Source organism: Panthera tigris, chromosome D4, assembly GCF_018350195.1.
Source record: "Panthera tigris isolate Pti1 chromosome D4, P.tigris_Pti1_mat1.1, whole genome shotgun sequence".
NCBI lineage: Eukaryota > Metazoa > Chordata > Mammalia > Carnivora > Felidae > Panthera > Panthera tigris.
In genome coordinates this window covers 58,780,646-58,800,335 of record NC_056672.1, presented here as the reverse complement: position 1 = coordinate 58,800,335, position 19,690 = coordinate 58,780,646, and the positions used below count along the sequence as shown (strand labels likewise).

General features: G+C 42.1%; 1 protein-coding gene across 2 annotated transcripts in view; it reads right to left on the bottom strand.

Annotated features, from left to right (window-relative positions):
* Positions 1–19,690, bottom strand: part of FRMPD1 (FERM and PDZ domain containing 1) — an 88,391-nt gene that overhangs the window by 13,629 nt on the left and 55,072 nt on the right. The window contains exons 6-10 of one of the 2 annotated variants that reach the window (XM_042965255.1): positions 11,929–12,063; positions 10,361–10,468; positions 6,212–6,307; positions 1,262–1,387; positions 53–172 (exon numbers count right to left, since the gene is read on the bottom strand). In XM_042965255.1, coding sequence (XP_042821189.1) covers positions 53–172; positions 1,262–1,387; positions 6,212–6,307; positions 10,361–10,468; positions 11,929–12,063 — 585 coding nt within the window. The remainder of the gene's footprint in view (positions 1–52; positions 173–1,261; positions 1,388–6,211; positions 6,308–10,360; positions 10,469–11,928; positions 12,064–19,690) is intronic. The other variant, XM_042965256.1, reaches the window with a different exon arrangement.

Below are 19,690 nucleotides of genomic sequence, written 5' to 3'. Positions count from 1 at the left end.
TGCCATCTTTGAGAAAAACCACTGTTATTTTAGGAAGGGCAGATCTAGTCACCTGCAGGTAGAGGTATTCAAAGGCCACAGGATCTTCTTTCAGGAGGTCCAGGGGGTCCTTGGGAACAAAACACACCCTGAAGAGGCAGCGGTAGTCATGTGACTCCTCCCTTTCTACCACCTGCAATGGGTAAGGGACATAGTTAATCCTCTAACTGCCTTTGTTCTCACAGCTATTCCACAAAGTAACTTAAAAAAAAAAAAAGGAGATAATGAAAGTCCTCAGAGATTTCAATTTTAGTGTTTCCCAAAACAGCTGCAGACCTTTGCTCTTGACTTTCCCATGGGTATAAAATGTAAAAGGCTCAAAAGAACAAAGTTTCCCACTGACCCCATCAAATTGTTCTCCTTTCCAAAAGAAATCTACTTCCAGTCTCCTATATGCCCCTTCAGAGACTGTGTGTGTGTGTGTGTGTATGTGTATGTTTCTATATATGTGTATTATTTTATTTTCCACAAATAATAGTATAGTATACATTGTTATATTATGCACCTCACTTTTTTTTTTCTACTTCAACTATCTTGGGGATTTCATTTGATTTTCTTTTTCAATGCTAATGGAACAGACATGTTAAAAAGTTGGTATGACAAATCACTGAAAGGCTGAAAGACTGATTGCTACAGACGGACTATGCCCTGCCAATCCATCAGGGACCAGCTTAGGGGTAAGTCTCAGAAAAAGGGCTTAGACCCAGTAAGAAATGCTTCTCTGACTTTTCAAAGATCATCAGAGCTGGAAGCAAAAGATGGGGCTCTATTGGTTTCATTACCTTGAGTAAGTCACCTTATCTTCTTTTTTAAGTTTATTTATTCATTTCAAGAAAGACAGAGAGAGTAAATGGGGGACGGGCCAAGAGAGAGGGAGAGAGAGAGAATCCCAAGCAGGCTCCACACTGTCAGAGCAGAGCCCAGTGCTGTGCTCGAACTCACAAACCAGGAGATCATGACTGGAGCCGAAACTGAGTCAGATGCTGAACTGAGTGAGCCACCCAGGTACCCCAGTCATCTTATCTTTCTAAGTCACTATCTCCACATCTGCAAAATGGGACCCCACATACTTCATATGAAAATCAGTCCTGATTTTTGCCCTGTTATCCCCAGGCTGAGTGAAGGCATGAGAAAGTGCTGATGTGCTGGGCCCTATCCCAAAGATTCTGGCTGAGTTGTGTAGCTTGCCCAGCCCGGCTCTCCTCACCAGGAGCAGGTATACCTGCTGGATAAGTTCCTCCTCATGCAGTAGGTGCAGCCGTGAGATGTTGTACTGCTCTTCCAGGGCCAGTGCAAAGTACTCCATGCTTCGGATGGACAGCTTCTCCTTCACAGTGAGGATGATGTCCTGCCAGGCACAGAGAGACATAAGAGTCACCCAAAGAGCAGGCTGGCCGTCGTGCTCAGGCACAGAGCAGGGAGGACCTCCTTGACCTTTTCTCTGCCCCTCGGTGCAGCTGGGGAGAAAAAAGCCTGTGCTGGCTGGGTCCACTGCCAACTCAGGCAGCTGAATCTTCCCAGGCTACATAAGGGACTTCTCATCACCCCTCATGGCCCTACACCCACTGCTCCCCTCTCTTCGGGGCTCCAGCACATCCATACAGTCATCCTCTCTTGTCTCTTGGAAGGCTGAAGCCATGTGCTGGAGGCTCATGCCTCTCTTCAAGGTCTCTGGATTCATACTCTTGCTGGAGTCTGCATTTTCAACTGCTAACCAGACAGAATCCCACCACCTACCCAGCTCTGCAACTGGGAAATCAATCTAACATTTCTGAACCTCAGTTTCTTCCTGAAAAATGGATAATGATGCCTCTGTCTCAGAGTGGCTGGTAGGGTGGAATGATAATTACTGCTGAACCATTAGAGTTGCCATGCCACATTCCTCTCCTTCATTCACTACAGTGGCCCTATGTTATCACAAGGTCTTTGCTACCACAAGGCATTCACACATGCTGTTCCCTCTGCCTGGCACACTTTTCCCATCACTCCTCACAAAGCTGTTTCCCTCTCTTTGGAGATGCCTTCTCTGGTCACTGTATCTAAATATGATTGACCCTTCCCTTCTCTGTCCCAAGATCCTGTTTATTTCCCTCATCAATATTTAATATTTGCTTCAATAACAGCTATGTTCTTTAGTAAGAGACAGTATAATAAAGTTAAGTGAATGGGTTCTAGACCCATACCACCACTACCAGTTGTGTGTCCCTGGTTAAATTCTTTATTTTGCCTGAATGGTACCTAGCAGAAGGCAAGTGTTCAGTACCTGCTAGCCGCTAATATGTGCTTTCTTGTTTACTGTCTTTCACCCACTAGATGGTAAACTCCTTAGAATATGAACCCTGCCTCTCTTGTGCTCCACTAGATCTCCAAAGCCTGGGATTCAGTAACGTTCAATAAACCTTTACTCAATGAATCAATAATCATCACAGACTCATTAGAGATGTCCTGCCAAAAGCTCAGGTTTAGTAAGTGCCAAAACTTCAGGTGCTACCTGCTAGTCTGAATCCTCTTTCTACTTGCTCCATCACCCTCCATAACTCACCAGTGAGAACAAGTCCTGAATAATCCATCTAACTCAACATTAATCTAATGCCTGCTTTGCACTGGCCTCGATGGAGAGGCCGTCTCTTGACTCTGTCTCCCTCTCCATCCTCCAGTGTCTACTGTGCCTTGAGCTCACACATTTCTCCACCTTGCAGAGTGGTATGCTAGTGATCACCTTACTATCCATCTGACCTCCACTTTGCATCTAGAGCAGAGGTCGGCAAATCACAGCCCATAGGTCAAATCCAGCCCCCTGCTTGGTTTTGTAATTAAAGTTATATGGGAACACAGCCATGTCTGTTTGCTACAATGGCAGAGTTGAGGAACTGTGACAGAGACCCTACAGCCTGTAAAACCTAAAATATTTACATTTTGGCCTTTTACAGAAAAAGTTTGCTGACCCCTGATCTACAGGAAGTTGTCTAAACCTTGTGCTGTGTACTGATTATGCTCTCTTGCTCAAGAATATTCAGGGATACCCTCCCCCACCCCATGGCCCACTAGGCCAAATCCAAACTCCTCAGCTTAATATTCAAAGCTCTCCAGTATCGGGTGCCAATCCACGTCTCCCACTTGATCTTCTGCTGCCTCTTCCAATGCACTCTGCTCATAAGCCCTGTCCTCTTGTCCAAAGCTCCCAACTTTGGGTCTTTGTAGATGCCATTCCCCATTCCCCGTGGATGCTGTCTTCACACACCGCTCATGGCCTATTCCTGTCAAAAGTCTGTCTATCTTTCCAAGTCAGCCTCCCTGGAGGTTTTTCCTTGCCCTCCAGCTGGCAGGTCTCTGTGCCCTGCAGCCTTACCACACCATTTAAAAAAAAATTTTTTTTTTAATGTTTTTATTTATTTTTGAAGGAGAGAGAGAGAGACAGAGCATGAACGGGGGAGGAACAGAGAGAGAGGAAGACATAGAATTCAAAGAAAGCTCCAGGCTCTAGGCTGTCAGCACAGAGCCCGATGTGGGGATCAAACCCACGAACTGTGAGATCATGACCTAAGCCAAAGTCAGACGCTTAGCCGACTGAACCACCCAGGTGCCCCTACCACACCATTTTTATGTCCCACTGTCATGACCCTGAGCACACTGCACCTGCCTCGGTTTACACTGAGTTAGCCCCAGGTCTCCTCTCCTCCCCGCCCCCCCCCCCCAGGCCCCACGCCATATCTCTGGGCTCCTTTTGGGTGTGACACTGAGGAATTTGTTTCTTTATCCCTGACAGCTCTTCTGGCACACAAATGTTCACTGGGTTGAATGATATATTATTTTTCTAGACTTAGAGAAAGTGGGTTTTCTAAGGTAAAAGCTTTGCTCCCCTTTGTAAGGGAGCCAGGAAGAAAAGTTCATGTCAATCATGAACTGACAGTAAATTTTTTTTTTTTTTGACCCACAGGATTTGTTTGTATCTTCCCTCAAGCCTCTCTGTCATAAAGAACTAAAAGACTTGCTTTTAAAATTTTGGTTACTACAGAGAAAGTAAAATTAACCAGTATTCTACCAGCTAAATCCTTGCTCATTTCCCCAACTCTGTCTACCTATCATCTTGGATCTAATTCCTTTGTGGTGTGTGCTTTTATTATAAATCATCTCAAAGTCTTTTTGGCCACCAAAGCAGGGCTCACTCTAAATAAATCATTCTCTTCCATTCCAGTGCACTTCTTCTAATGTTTATTTATTTATTTATTTTGAGAGAGAAAGAAAGAGAGAGAGAATCCCGAGCAGGCTCCATGCTGTCAGCACGGAGCCCAATGCGAGGTTCGATCCCATGAACCATGAGATCATGACCCGAGCTGAAATCAAGAGTTGGACGCTTAACCAAGGGAGCCACCCAGGCACCCGATTCCAATGCTTTTTTTTTTTTAATGTTTTTATTTATTTTTGAAGGAGAGAGAGACAGAGCATGAGTGGGGAGGAGCAGAGAGAGAGGGAGACACAGAATTCTAAGCAGGCTCCAGGCTCTAAGCTGTCAGCACAGAGCCCGATGCGGGGCTCGAACTCACGAACTGTGAGATCATGACCTGAGCCAAAGTCGGACACTAAACCGACTGAGCCACCAAGGCGCACCCCCACCCCCCCGCCATTCCAATGCTTTTAGATCAAAGATGACAGGAGTAGAAACCTTGTCTAATTCGTTTGCAAAACTTTGGTGCAGAATGGTAGTGTGGCAAGCTCTGATGCAGGGTTCAGAAATAGACCAAGTTTGAAGCCAGTTATGAGCTAGTTGACCCTGACAATTTGGGCATCTCTTGGGCCTATGTTATCATGTGCAAAATGGGGATAATACTCATCACTTTACAACGTTACTGGAGGCATTAAAGGAGACAGTACACAAGGAAGTGCCCAGGAAAGCAGACATGTGGTAAACACTTAACAAATCCATTCCTCCCTCCTCTTCCTCCTCTGAGTCTGGTCTTCCCCAGTGCAGAGAGGCTTTCTCCAGCTTCTCCTCAGTCATGCTGAGGCAAGAATTGGATAGGGCGTTTGGAGCAGCTCTAGGAATTGCCAAAGGAAGGTGACAGAGAGGAACACTGGCTGTATGCACATATGTGTGCATGGTGGGGGGGGGGGGTACATGTGTGTGAGTGTGTGTATATGTGCGTATGTCTTGGCTACTGTATGTATAGCTGCCCACCTGAACCCCTCTGTTTGCTTCTTCACTGGAGCCTCACTCTAACACCATTTACTCTCTTGTTCAGAAACTGTTGTGCCATCCCTTACTCTCTATGAATGTCACTCAACGCCGTCCCCAGCCAGCCTGCGCCCTCTCTCACTCCTCCTAAAAGAAAATGGCCTGTGGTCCAGTGTCGTTGGATGGATTACTACTTCCTGGGCAATGCCTGTCTTATTGGCTCTCTGCATTAGTACATGTGCATTAGTACCCCCAACCCCTGCCAACAGTCGTGTCCCCACCTTCCCTTACTGAATTCTTGACTGCCCTTCAAAGCTTAGCTCAGGTCCAGCTGTTTTTTTGCAAAGTCTTCTCTGACAGGAAGGAGCAGATGGTGCTCTTTCCCTTGCAAGCAGAGTACTTCCTTGTCCCTCTCTTTGCAGACCTTATTTCATCCTGCCCGGGACCTGGGAGCTCCTTGAATGTCCAACCTCCCTCAACTAGACTACAAGCTTCTGGAAGACAAAAGCACACTTTACCTAGTCTGTACACCCCTCCCCTGCCCCCCCCCGCCAGAGCACCTCCTCCCACCCATCCTCATACGGAGGAGCCTGTCAAAAAGAAGTTGAACTGACTTCACCCCAGAACAGAATATGCAGACTCTTGGGCCCACTCTGACATACTGCTTGAGTCTTTGGCTGCACTAGTCTTTTGGGTAGCAAATGGGGTCACATTCAAGAGGCAGGGAGCCCAGTGGTTAAGGGTGAAGGTTTACAAGTTGTAATAGGACCTTGGGTTCATCCCTCTGATCCCGGATTTCCTCCCCTGGAAGATAGTGATAAAAATACATCTTGCTGGGTAGTTGTACAACTAATGAGATAACACGGTGCTTGGCTTATTATAGGTGCCCAGACCGTGACGGTTGTAAGAGCACCAAGACAGCTTCAGGGCAAGATGCCCGGGGGTCCTGGGAGCCAGCAAATTCTCCTTGGGAAAAAGACTCAGATTTACTCTAAATACCTTCACAGTTGTGTTTGCCTCAAACTTGAAAGCTTTGGTCTGTCCATTCTCCAAGTACAGCTTGAGCACGTTGGGCATACACAGCAGAGAATTACCCTAGAAAACACAAAAGTAGTGTTGAAACTGGCCCTTCCTCTCCCCTGGGTGTGACTAGTCCTCAGCTCCCCTGGCCCTGCTTGGTGCAGAGAGCAGGATCCTCCCTAGCCTCCTCACCAGGATGTGGGCTGCTTCTTGGCATTTGGAGACTTCTCCAATGGACCAGGTCTATGTCACACAGAGACAGGCACGCTTCGTTCACTAGAAGTGTCAGACGTGAGAGGGTGGAGAGGAGTGAGCCCTGCCGTGAGCACACTGATGGCACTGCATGAGCCTGAATAAGGCCCCACCGCCATCAGCTGCCACTTCAGTATCTTTGGTTGCTAGCCTTATGGGATACAGCTTAATAAGTCAGATGACAAGCATGCACACTCTCCAAGACAGCCTTCCCTTGGGGGAGCTGGGGGGCTGAATGGGGTGGGAAACTACCTCAGAGTGCCCCCCCCCCCATTTTCCTGCTGCATTCCCAAAGGGCAGAGGGCTGCTCCCCACCTTCACTCATCCCAACCATCGCCCAGGACTTGCAGAATCTCCCAAGGGATTCTGCCACACCTGGAGGGTTGTTTTTGGGAAGGAGGCACAGGAATAATCTGTGTTTGGTAACCCCAAGCCAGCCAGAATCCCTGCAGTGGGACAAGGCAAGGGAATGATCCCTTTGGGCTCAAGAATCCCCCCAGGACTAGCTAGTCTCATAAAAAAGGGACATCTGAGTGTTTAGCTGTAAATAAAGAGGGCCCTTGGGGTTGGTGTCCTTCCAGAATCAGTGAGCAAGCAGTTCTAGAGTCCCTAAGATCTGAGCTAAAATTGCTCCCAGGTATAATCTCTGCAAAGAGTTTGGGTATAAAGCCCACCCGGGTAGAGAAGCTTATCATCTTTTTGCAAAACAAAACAAAACAAAACAAAACAAAACAAAACAAAACATCCCAAAAAACTGACAGTCTACTTCAGAGGAGAATTATGTATCTTCTGAATATAAGGGCACTTGTATCTTTTAGGTAAGACGCACACTCATCAGTCTCTATAACTTTAAAAAAGACACAGTATTTTTATGGAGGAAAAAGAGATGAGTTCAGATCCCCATGCTGTGTCACAATCAGGGAGGAGGGATTTCAAACTGCTTGCTCTGTGATCACCTCACTTCTCTGTTTTCGGGTGTTTAGGATGACCTTCACTTCGGATTTCCCAAGGGCAAAATTTCTTCCTTGAGATTTTATTATTTGGCACTTACAAAAAATACCTCCATAACAGCATCACATAACTACCACCATTTACTTTTCTCTAAGGTTTCTTTCCATTTTTATCTATACCTGTAAATCAGTTTTAGAGAGCTGCAGTAACGGAACATGCACAGTTTCTATTTTCACTTTTTATTCAACACGTATTTCATATACACTTTTTTTTAAAAAATATTTTTATTTATTTTTGAGCAAGGGAGGGGCAGAGAGAGAGGGAGATACAGAATCTGAGCAAGGCTCCAGGCTCTGAGCTGTCAGCACAGAGCCTGATGCGGGGCTTGAACTCACAGACTGTGAGATCATGACCTGAGCTGAAGTCAGACGCTCAACCGACTGAGCCACCCAGGCGCCCCTCATATACACTTTTTAATGTGGGTTTAATGTTTATCATTTTAATGGACTTAAAATCTTCTATTGATTTGAAATACCAGAATTGATTGAACCATTCCTCGGCCCTAGACATTTAACATTCTTTTCAATTTTTTTCTATTTTCTATTGTATTTATTTGTTAAAAAAATTTTTTTTAATGTTTATTCATTTTTGAGAGAGAGAGAGAGAGCATGAGAGGGGAAGGGGCAGACAGAGAGAGGGAGACACAGAATCTGAAGCAGGCTCCAGGCTCTGAGCTGTTAGCACAGAGCCCGACGTGGGGCTTGAACCCACAGACTGGACTGCAAGATCATGACCTGAGCTGAAGTCAGACACATAACCAAATGAGCCACCGAGGCGTCCCTAATTTTTTTTTCTATTTTAAATATCAGTACTATAGATATCTTTAAACACATGGATTTTAATTTGAATTATTTTATAGACTAAATTAATAGCAATGTGAATCTTTGGCCACTTTTTATGGCATTCATTATGCTTTGTTTTTTCCCCCACACAAAAAAGATGAAACCAATGTACAAAGCTACCAGTTAGTGCATGACTGTGGCTACTTTCTCAGCATCAGGACTTCCATTTTTTTTTCTTTATTTGTCAAACCTGTCCACACCTGGTCTTAACCGTTAGCAAAGTTAAGCATTTTGCAAATGTTAGCTGACTATTTAAAATTTTTCTGGTGTCTTATCCTGCTTTCAGGAGGAAAGGTTAACAACCAATTTTATCATCTTTTAAACATTTGAAAGGATGAGTAGGTAGGTCACAGTGATGAACTCTCACTGGTTTTGCTATCTCTGCCTTACGTGGCTGATACAGAAACTTGGTGCTCTGACCCGCAAGTCTCCCCGGAGACACCTTTTTAGAACCCTCTTTCTCTAAACTCCCACCCTTACCAAAATTCTGAACCAGTTTTTGTAGCCAGTTCGGGTCAAACCTGTCTGTACCTGGTCTTCTCACAATACCAGCAAGCAGGGAATGGGAGCCATTTTAACACAGGATCCAGGTGATCGGGTTCACATCCACAGAACCTTTATTCTCTACCTGTCCTGTGAACTGGTTCTAGCCTCTACTTCTCATCACTGTGTATTACTCCTAAAAAATACACACTGAATCTAAATTTAATTTGCTAGAGAGGTTCAATCCATTTCTACCAGCATGGACACACAGAGGGGCGCCTGGATGGCTCAGTCGGTTAAGTGCCTGACTTCAGTTCAGGTCATGATCTCACTGCTTATGAGTTTGAGCCCCGCATCAGGCTCTGGGGCCACAGCTCAGAGCCTGGAGCCTGTTTCGGATTCTGTGTCTCCTTCTCTCTGCCCCTCCCCCACTCATGCTCTGTCTCTCTTTCTCTCAAAAACAAACATTAAAATTTTTTTTTAAAAACCACACACACAGAGATAAAAAATGGCTGCGTGACAGGATCTCAGACCTTTTCTAATGCATGAGGCCTCCCACTGGCCCCTTCATGAACAAATCCACCTTCCACTCTCAGGTCTAATGAAGGTGTGGTCTGTTAAGTAGCAGGCAAGGTAGAAAATAAGTGTTCTGCAGAGGTGAACCAGTTCACCCGGAACCCTTTGTTAAAATGGCCACCCCTCTCCATGTGCAGATCTCTATGGTGAGAAGACCAGAAAAGGACAAGTTCTGACTTGAAAGTTTCAAAATCTAATATTGATTGCTGAATGCAGAATGGCAATAGTTTCAGGCCATTGGGAAGAAAATGTGTAAACTATGAATAAGTCTTTTATCCAACAGCCCACATTAAAAACATAAACTCCACCAATATTTTTCCTTTACAAATTTGTCCTCCCCTAATCCTGGATCTCTCCGTATCAAAAAGGACTAGATGGTATGTTAGAATGGAAAATAAAAGGACTGAAGTCACACAGACCTGGGCTCTTATATCTTCTTGCTATGTGATCTGAGAGGTTAATTGTCTTAAACTCTCTCAGCTTCTGCTTCCTCTTGTGTTAAAATACCTCCCTTGCAGGGTATTGTGATGACCAAGGATTATGTATCCAAAAAGTTTAGATTCACATAATAGAAGTTAAACACATAATGGGCTCTTGGGGGAAAAGAAAGCCAATCAATCCCCACCACTACCATCACTACTATCAATATCAACCTTTAGAGGGAACACTAAGTTTGAAGGTTCAAAATAAGAAATTAGTATTTGCAATCTGTTGACATTTCATGGGCAAGAGAATGGAGTCACAGAACAAAAGAAAGCCACACCCAGTGCTTCTCTCCCTGGCTCTCCCTGTCCGTGGTCTGCAGGCATCTTACTGAGGGTGCTCAGAACCTCTAGCAAACCCACTGCACTCCCCTGGTATCCTCTCTGGGCTGCAAGATTCCAGAGTCTCAAGGAGGTAGGTGCCAGGAGGTAGCTCACCAGCTTCATGCAGAGTAATTTCAACCCCCTAACTAGTGACGCACCTGGCTGTGTCCACTGACAAGCACTTCCTCAGCAAAGTGCACCTTCACAGGGTTGGTCTTTAGCCGAGCTCTCTTCTCCTCAGTCAGGAAGGATGACTTGGGGACTCCCTGCAAAACATTAACATGACACATTTTAGAACAGGACTTTTGTAAAAGTCATTACACGTCTTCTCATTTCTTAAAAACAAAAGCAAAACCTCTGACAGCTGGTGAGGACTCAATGAAAACCCACAGAGAAGGACAGCATCTCACCAAAGAACTCTTTTCATAAAGTCTATGGATCCCAACCCAGTCAATGTTTGTATGTGTCTGAGAAGAGTTGAAGATTCAGTATGGTGGTGAAATGGTTGTGTATGACAAAGACAAGAAATGGCCTGTGAACAAGAAGACTCAAGTTCTGCTACTCAACAGTTGTAAGACCTAACTCAAACACAAATTATTATGGAAGAAAACCAGTTCTCTGTGTGTAAAATAAGACAAAATAACTCTGTGTGACTTTGGCCAAGTTATCGCTCCTCTTTGGTCTTTAGTCTTCCTATGTACAATGTTAGAGTTGGGTCCAAAAACCTCCAGGGCTCCCTGAAGCTCTGACCCTTGTGATTTATCCTTGGCCCTCTTTGCTCTTCTCATCTTTTGGGTGGTGCCCTCTTTCCCCAGAAGTAGAGTCATCACAGTTTGGTATGAGTATGTAATTAAGCCCCGGGCTAGATTGTATCAGGTTAAACTGTGACACAATGAACAGCAACTTGTATGACCTAGACCAACAGGATGTGATGTTCCTGGATGGAATCCTGCTGTGTTATTCCCAGCCTCGCATGCTGTGTTTCCTTGGTCTGGATAGTCCTTTAGGCCAGGCTCTAGAATGTTTCCATGTGTTACGAGTTTCAAGATGGAGCTCTGGACCACATATTGTGTAGCTGAGGGAAAAGAGAGATAACAGCAACCAGAGAAACTACTGGAGACAATGCTCATAGCCTCAGATATCAACAGACCAATGCCATTAAGTACATGAAGTGAAGAAGTGACCCTGAAGTTTGATATTATAGGTAACTAGAGCCTTGGAATAATAGGGTTCATGACTATGATTCAGTATCTCAAATATATAGTTTTTAAAAAAATTTAGTAAAAGGAGAAGGGGAAATAGCAATGTTCCCAGGGAAGAGGTAAACCTGTGTGGTGATCCCTCAACTCCAGAAATTACTTAACCTTGATTTGCTTTCTTCTTCAAGCAGAATGATTTTCCAATCAGAAGAGACAGAAGAAGGGGAAAAAGAAAGTTACAACCCAAAATTGGTGATAAAACTATCAGACTTCTTTGAATGAGTTCAAGACACCTGTACCAGTGAAGCTAGGGGATGAGAGACTTAGTAACATCCACAAAAAAGAAAACAGAAAAAATATTAGGAGACTAAAGCTGGTTAATTATCAAATTTCCCAGAAAATGAACATGGAAGATTAAGGAAAACACAGATTGATAAAGTTTGTTATTATTTCTTGGCAAAATCCAAGATAAGAGGTGGTCAGAGAGCTTTTTAGTCATTGATCACTAGTAACCAATATGGTGTTACCAAGAATAAGTCAGAGCCAACCAAGTTCATTTTTCTTTTGAAGATGGGATTCCAGATTGATAAGGCAGGGTCCTGTGGATATAGTAGTATTCCTTCATTCTTGCAAAATGTTTGATAAGGTCTCCTATAATCCCCCTGTAAAGAAGGCCAGATGCAGAGCCATTAGGAGGATTCAAAACTAGTTGACGTGTTCTCAAAATTGTCCTGATATTTTAACTAAGCAACTCAGGCTCCCTTTGGCTCAGTCTCCATTAATGATGTTTATCAATGCCTTGGATGAAATCAGAGAAAGTGTACTTACCAAACCTGTGAATGAAACAGAGCTACAAGGTGTCATCAGATCTCAGGCAGCAGAAATTTGGGAGGAAAGATGAAGAAACAGGAAATCTAAAAGAGATGTGTGGGAAACTTGAGGAGCAGGTGCCACTATGGGCCAGAGGCCAAAAAATCACGAAGAACAAACACAAGAGGGTACAAGAAGGGCTTGACAGCCCTGATATCCAGAGCTGAAGGGAACAGAGTAAAGTGATGGGTTAAAGTGACAGGTAAAACCATCACTACCCTAAGATTCAAAGGAATGAGAAATCAGGGGCAAAACGAGGGTCGGGGGGGGAGGGGAAGATTCTTTTTGAATCCATGGTGGGGCGGACAACTGTTATCATGTTCCACCTTGGAGACAGCAATCCTGCAAGAGTAAAGTCCAGAGCTGGATCAGAAAAGAAAATCAACTGGCTGGGTAATGGAGGAAGTCAGAGAAGCATGGGAAGAGGTGGATCCCTGGCAGGAAGTGAGAATGAGTACAGCTGATGACGGCATTCCAGTTCTGTAATTTCTGGATGGTACAACCTCAGCGTGCCAGAACACTGGGCCAAAACAACATGATTTGACAGGAATTGATGTGAAATGTGGCACTGAGGATCAAAAAAATCAATTGCACGGCATGGGATGGGGGCTTGGAAGCTATTCATTTGAAAACCAGCCTTAGTTTTTGGTCAACCATAAGGTTCACCCAAGTCAAGAGTGTGACTGGGCCTACTAAAATCTTAACCCAATCTTGGGCTTCACAAGTGTATTTGGTGCATGTTGGAAATACACTCTCTGTTCTCTGGGTACTCTCACCAGTTGACCGTAGGTGGAGCTGTATTCCTTTCTGGGTGCCATGGTTTGGGAAGACCACCATAAAAATTGGAATCTGTGCAGAAAGCTATCAGAAAAGTGAGAATTCAGAGAACCATCTTACGATGAAGAGTTGACAGAACAGTGTTTAGCCTGGATAAGAGAAGGCCACAATTCCAAATCTTCACCAATTTATTTCTTACAAAGTAGATGTGCCCTGACTACCACTAGTTGGGGGCAGTCACAGGGAAGAAGGGACTCTCTCACATTCAGAACCACTCAACCATGAAACTAGCTGCCTTGAGAAAGGATACACACTCTGTCGCAAAAAAGGGAGAGAGAGAATTCCAACCAGGCTCCATACCATCAGGACTGAGCCTGACTCAGGGCTCAAACTCAAAAACTGTAAGATCATGACCAGAACCAAAATCAAGAGTCGGACAGTCGACTGACTAACTCACCCAGGCACCCCTCCCCCAAAATTCTATGTTTTAGAGAAGCAGTAATTAATATTCCAACTTTGAATTTTATTTATTCTTTTAAAGATTTTTTAAGTAATCTCTACACACAATGTGGGGCTCAAACTCACAATCCAAGATCAAGGGTCACATGTTCCACCAACTAAGCCAGCCAGGCATGCCCCAACTTTGGATTTTATCATTCCTAATCAATTTCAAGTCATTTGAGAACTCTAAGAATCTGCTATGGCAAAGATGAGCATCCTTGCTGAAGTAAGACACATATGATCATTTGTCTTATGATCATATAACTCCTGGCAAGAGGCCTGAATGGGGTAGATAATACTCAGGGCATTTCTCAGGGTATGGGCCAATGTCAGCTTTTCCTGCAGGACCTGTGAAGCACAACATTCACATCCTCCTCTTCTTGGGAACCTCGTGGGAATCTCAGGAGTGGTACTGTAACACATTAATTTTCCTCTCCCTATACTCAATTTTTAAGAGGATGCAACTATAATCTATTTCCTTCTATTTCTTTTTTAATTTTTTAACGTTTTATTTATTTTCAAGAAGGGGGGGACAAGGAGGGGCAGAGAAAGAGGGAGACACAATCTGAAGCAGGCTCCTCACTCTGAGCTGTCAGCATAGAGCCCAATGTGGGGCTTGAACTCACAAACGTGAAATCAGGACCTGAGCCAAAGTCAGATGCTTAAGGGACTGAGCCACCCAGGCACCCCTCTATTTCCTTCTTATTGACTTAACAAGTGTTATCTTTTGCTTTCATTTCTTGAAAACAGCAGGAAAAAAAAAACATCTAATTAAGTTTAAGATGTTCTCCACTGAGATGCTAATCAGCTAAATAAAAAGAATCTCTTAACACCTGTACAACCATTTATACTGATTAGCTTTCAGTGTACTTTTTTTAATACATTGGTTTCACATTATTTCATAGACAAATTCTTAGAAGAATCTCCATTTATTTGTTCACAAAAGCACTTGGTCTGTCATATTTATGGCAAACATCTTAATCCTATATAGGTTGCTTTTTCCCTATTCTATTTCCAAGAAATAAAAACAAAAGACAATACTTGTCAAAAATGAGAAAAGACCACAATTTCTTTGGTTTGTGTTGTGAAGTTTTGGGGTCATAGAAATTTAATTTTTTTCACATAATCAAATAGCTGCTTGTTCCATTGTGCTTCCTCCCACTCCCCATATACTTAGGAATTCTTTCCACAACCTACGACCAGATAGACACCCAACCATATTGTCTACATTTCTGTGTTTTTATATTTAATTATTATTACATCAAATGATGTGACATGAGACTTTATTTTTTTTCAAATGCTTAAGGAAACGTCTTAGCTTGATTTCATGAATGATCATCTTTTCTCCCACTGATTTGGGATGCCATATTTACCACATACTAAATTCTTATATCAATACCTATTCTAGGACTTTCTATTGGATTACACTGACATGTTCAACATTTTATCAATATCTTGTTTAATTATTTTAGCTTTATTAGTTTTAAAATCTGGTACATCAAGGCCATCCTCATTACTTTTTTTTTAAAGATATTTATTTATTTAGATTCAGATTAGTTAGCATACAGTGTAGTATTAGTTTCAAGAGTAGAACCCAGTGATTCATCACTTACATATAACACCCCGGGCTCATCCCAATAAGTGCCCTCCTTAATACCCATCACTCATTTAGCTCACCCCCCCCCCCCCCGCACTCATTCCCCTCCAGCAGCCTTCAGTTTGTTCTCTGTAATTTAAGAGTCTTTTATGGTTTGCCTCCCTCTCTGTTTTTATCTTATTTTTCCTTCTCTTCCCCTATGTTCATCTTAAATTCCACATGAGTGAAATCATATGATACTTGTCTTTCTCTGATGGACTTATTTTGCTTAGCATAAATACACTCTAGTTCTATCCATGTTGTTGCAAATGGAAATATTTCATTCTTTTTGATTGCTGAGTGGTATTCCATTGTGTGTATGTATGAGTGTGTGTGTGTATACACACACACAGTCACACACACATCTTTTTAAGTTTATTTATTTATTTAATGTTTATTCATTTTTGAGAGAGAGACAGACAGAGTGTGAGCAGGGGAGGGGCAGAGAGAGAGGGAAACACAGAATCTGAAACAGGCTCCAAGCTGTCAGCACAGAGCCTGATGCAGGCTCAAACTCATGAACTAGTAAGATCATGACCTGAGCCAAAGTCAGATGCTCAACCAACTGAGCCACCCAGGTGCCCCTTAAGTTAATTTATTTATTTTGTGAGAGAGAGAGGGAGAGGGAGAGGGAGGATCCAAAGCAGGGTCCATGCTGACAGCATGGAGCCAGACACAGGGCTCAAACTCATGAACTGTGAGGTCATGACCTGAGCTGAAATCAAGAGTCGGATGCTTAACCAACTGAGTCATCCAGGTGCCCCCTATACCACATCTTCTTTATCCATTCATTAGTCAATGGATATTTGGGTTCTTTCCATAATTTGGCTATTGTTGATACTGCTGCTATGAACACTGGGGTGCATGTGTCCCTTCGAATCAGCATTTTTGTATCCTTTGGAAAAATAGCTAGTAGTGCAAGTGCTGGGTCATAGGGTAGTTTTATTTTGAACTTTTTGAGGAACCTCCACACTGTCTCCAGAGTGGCTGCACGAGTTCACATTCCCACCAACAGTACAAAAGGGTTCCCCTTTCTCTGCATCCTCGCCAACATCTATTGTTTCCTGAGTTGTTAATTTTCACCATTCTGACAGGTGTGAGGTAGTATCTCGTTGTGGTTTTGATCTGTATTTCTCTGACGATGGGTGATGTTGAGCATCTTTTCATGTGTCTGTTAGCCATCTGGATGTCTTCTTTGGAAAAGTGTCTTTTCATGTCTTCTGTCCATTTCTTCACTGGATTGTTTTCTGGATGTTGAGTTTAATAAGTTCTTTATAGATTTTGGATACTCTTTATCTGATATGTCATTTGCAAATATATTTTCCCATTCTGTCAGTTGCCTTTTAGTTTTACTGATTGTTTTCTTCGTTGTGCAGAAGGTTTTTATCTTGATGAGATACCAACAGTTCATTTTTGGTTTTGTTTCCCTTGCCTCTGGAGACGTGTCTAGTAAGAAATTGTTACTACTGAGGTCAAAGAGGTTGCTGCCTGTGTTCTCCCCTAGGATTTTGATGGTTTCCTATCTCACATCTAGGTCTTTCATTCATTTTGAATTTATTTTTCTGTATGGTGTAAGAAAGTGGTCAAGTTTCATTCTTTTGCATGTTGCTGTCCAGTTTTCCCAGCACCATTTGTTAAAGAGATTGTCTTTTTTTCCATTGGGTACTCTTTCCTGCTTTGTCAAAAATGTGCCATACATTTATAAGTCCATTTCTGGGTTCTTTATTCTGTTCCATTAATCTATGTGTTTGTTTTTGTCCCTGTACCATACTGTCTTGATGATTACAGCTTTGTAATACAGCTTAAAGTCCAGAATTGTGATGCCTCCTGCTTTGGTTTTCTTTTCCAAGATTGCATTGGCTATTTGGGGTCTTTTCTGGTTCCATACAAATTTTGGGATTGTTTGTTCTAGCTCTGTGAAGAATGCTGGTGTTATTTTGATAGGAATTGCATTGAATGTGTAAATTACTTTGGGTAGTATCGACATTTTAACAATATTTGTTCTTCCAATCCATGAGCATGGAAATGTTTTTCTTTGTGTCTTCTTCAGTTTATTTCATAAACTTTCTATAGTTTTCAGTGTATAGATATTTTACCTCTTTGAATAGGTTTATTCCTAGGTATTTTACAGTTTTTAGTGCAATTGTAAATGGAATTGATTCCTTGATTTCTCTTTCTGCTACTTCAGTATGGAAATGCAACCGATTCTGCAACTTTGCTGAATTCATGTATCGGTTCTAGCGGTTTCTGGTAGAATCTTTTGGGTTTTGCATGTAGAGTATCATGTCATCTGTGAAGAGTGAAAGTTTGACTTCTTCTTTGCCAATATGGATGCCTTTTATTTCTTTTTGTTGTCTGATTGCTGAGGTTAGGACTTCCAGTACTATGTTGAAGAACAGTGATGAGAGTTGACTTCCCTGTCATGTTCCTGGCCTTAGGGGAAAAGTTCTCAGTTTTTCCCCATTGAGGATAATATTAGCTGTGGGCCTTTCATATATGACTTTATAATGTTCAGGTATGTTACTTCTGTACCTACTTTCTTGAGGGTTTTTATCAAGAAAGGATGCTATATTTTGTCAAATGCTTTTCTTGCATCTATAAAAAGATCTTCTTGATGTGTCTCACTTTGATAAACTGTCAAAATCCAAGTACAAGTCCCACGGGGAGTTTGAATTCACATTAAGAATATACATTAATATGAGATGGGAATGAAAGCTGGTGCAGCCACTCTGGAAAACAGTATGGAGTTTCCTCAAAAAACTAAAAATAGAACTACCCTACGGCCCAGCAATTGCACTACTAGGCATTTATCCACGGGATACAGGTGTGCTGTTTTGAAGGGACATGCACCCCCATGTTTATAGCAGCACTATCAACAATAGCCAAAGTATGGAAAGAGCCCAAATGTCCATCGATGGATGAATGGGCAAAGAAGATGTGGTATATATATACAATGGAGTATTACTCAGCAACCAAAAAGAATGAAATCTTGCCATTTGCAACTACGTGGATGGAACTGGAGGGTATTATGCTAAGTGAAATTAGTCAGAGAAAGACAAAAATCATATGACTTCACTCATATGAGGACTTTAAGAGACAAAACAGAGGAACATAAGGGAAGGGAAACAAAAATAATATAAAAACAGGGAGGGGGACAAAACAGAAGAGACTCACAAATATAGAGAGCAAACTGAGGGTTACTGGAAGAGTTGTGGGAGGGGGGATGAGCTAAATGGGTAAGGGGTATTAAGGAATCTACTCCTGAAATCATTGTTGCACTATATGCTAATTTGGATGTAAATTATAAAAAAAAAATTAAAATTAAAGAAAAAAAATTAAAAAAAAAAAGAGGACACTTGCTGGGATGAGCACTAGGTGTTATACATAGGGGATGAATCACTGGATTCTACTCCTGAAATCATTATTGCACTCTATGCTAACTTGGAAAGAAATTTATAAATACATACATACATACTATTTATTATATAAAAAAGAATATACATTAATATGAGAATAACCAAGGTATTCATAATAGTCTTCCCATCAAAGAACATGGTATGTATCTCTTTTTATGTTAAAAAAATTTTTTTTACATTCTTCAAAATATTCTACTTTTCTTCACATTGGGCCCATCTATTTCTTTTCCTTAAAGTTTTCCTATTTTCTTATTTTTTTTCCTTAACAAACTAGCTCTTGGATTTACTTATCAAATTTACAATTTTTGTTTTCCAAAGCATCATTTAGATTTTTGTTGTTTTCTTTATTCTGCTTTATGTTTGTTTTATTAGTTGTTTCTTCCAACTTCTTTCACTGAATTTTCAACTGACCAATTTCCTTATTAAATCATAAAATCACCTAAGGCCATAAATTTTACCCCGAGTATAGTTTAAACTGCACATAAATTGTTAAAAGCAGACTTATAGTTTTAAATTTTCTCCTAACTGGGGTGCCTGGGTGGCTCAGACGGTTGAGCATCCAACTTCAGCTCAGGTCATGATCTCCCAGTTCATGGGTGTGAGCCCCGTGTCGGGCTCTGTGCTGACAGTTTGGAGCCTGGAGGCTGCACTGGATTCTGTGTCTCCCTCTCTCTCTCCGTCCCTCCCCCAGTTCGTGCTCTCTCTCTCTCTCTCTCTCAAAAATAAATAAACAAAAATTTTTTTTTCTCCTAACTAGTCTAGAATGGTATAGTTTTGCTTTTCTGCTTGACTTGGGAGACTGCATTCATATTTCTGAATGGCTGGATAGTTTTAATTAAGTTGATAGTTATTAATTCCTATTTTTTTATATTTGGAAGAGATATATAGTTTGTTATTTGGGTAATTTATTGAATTTCTTTGATATCATAGTATGTGGTCAATTAGGTTAGATTATTAAATGCTTATTGAAATTCCCCATGCCCCTATTTATTTTTTTGTCTTTATGTGGCCAAGGCTAAGAGGTATATATTGAAGTCACTCCGGATGAGAGTTTTCTGTCAACTTTTCCTCCTTGGTAGTTCTTCCTCT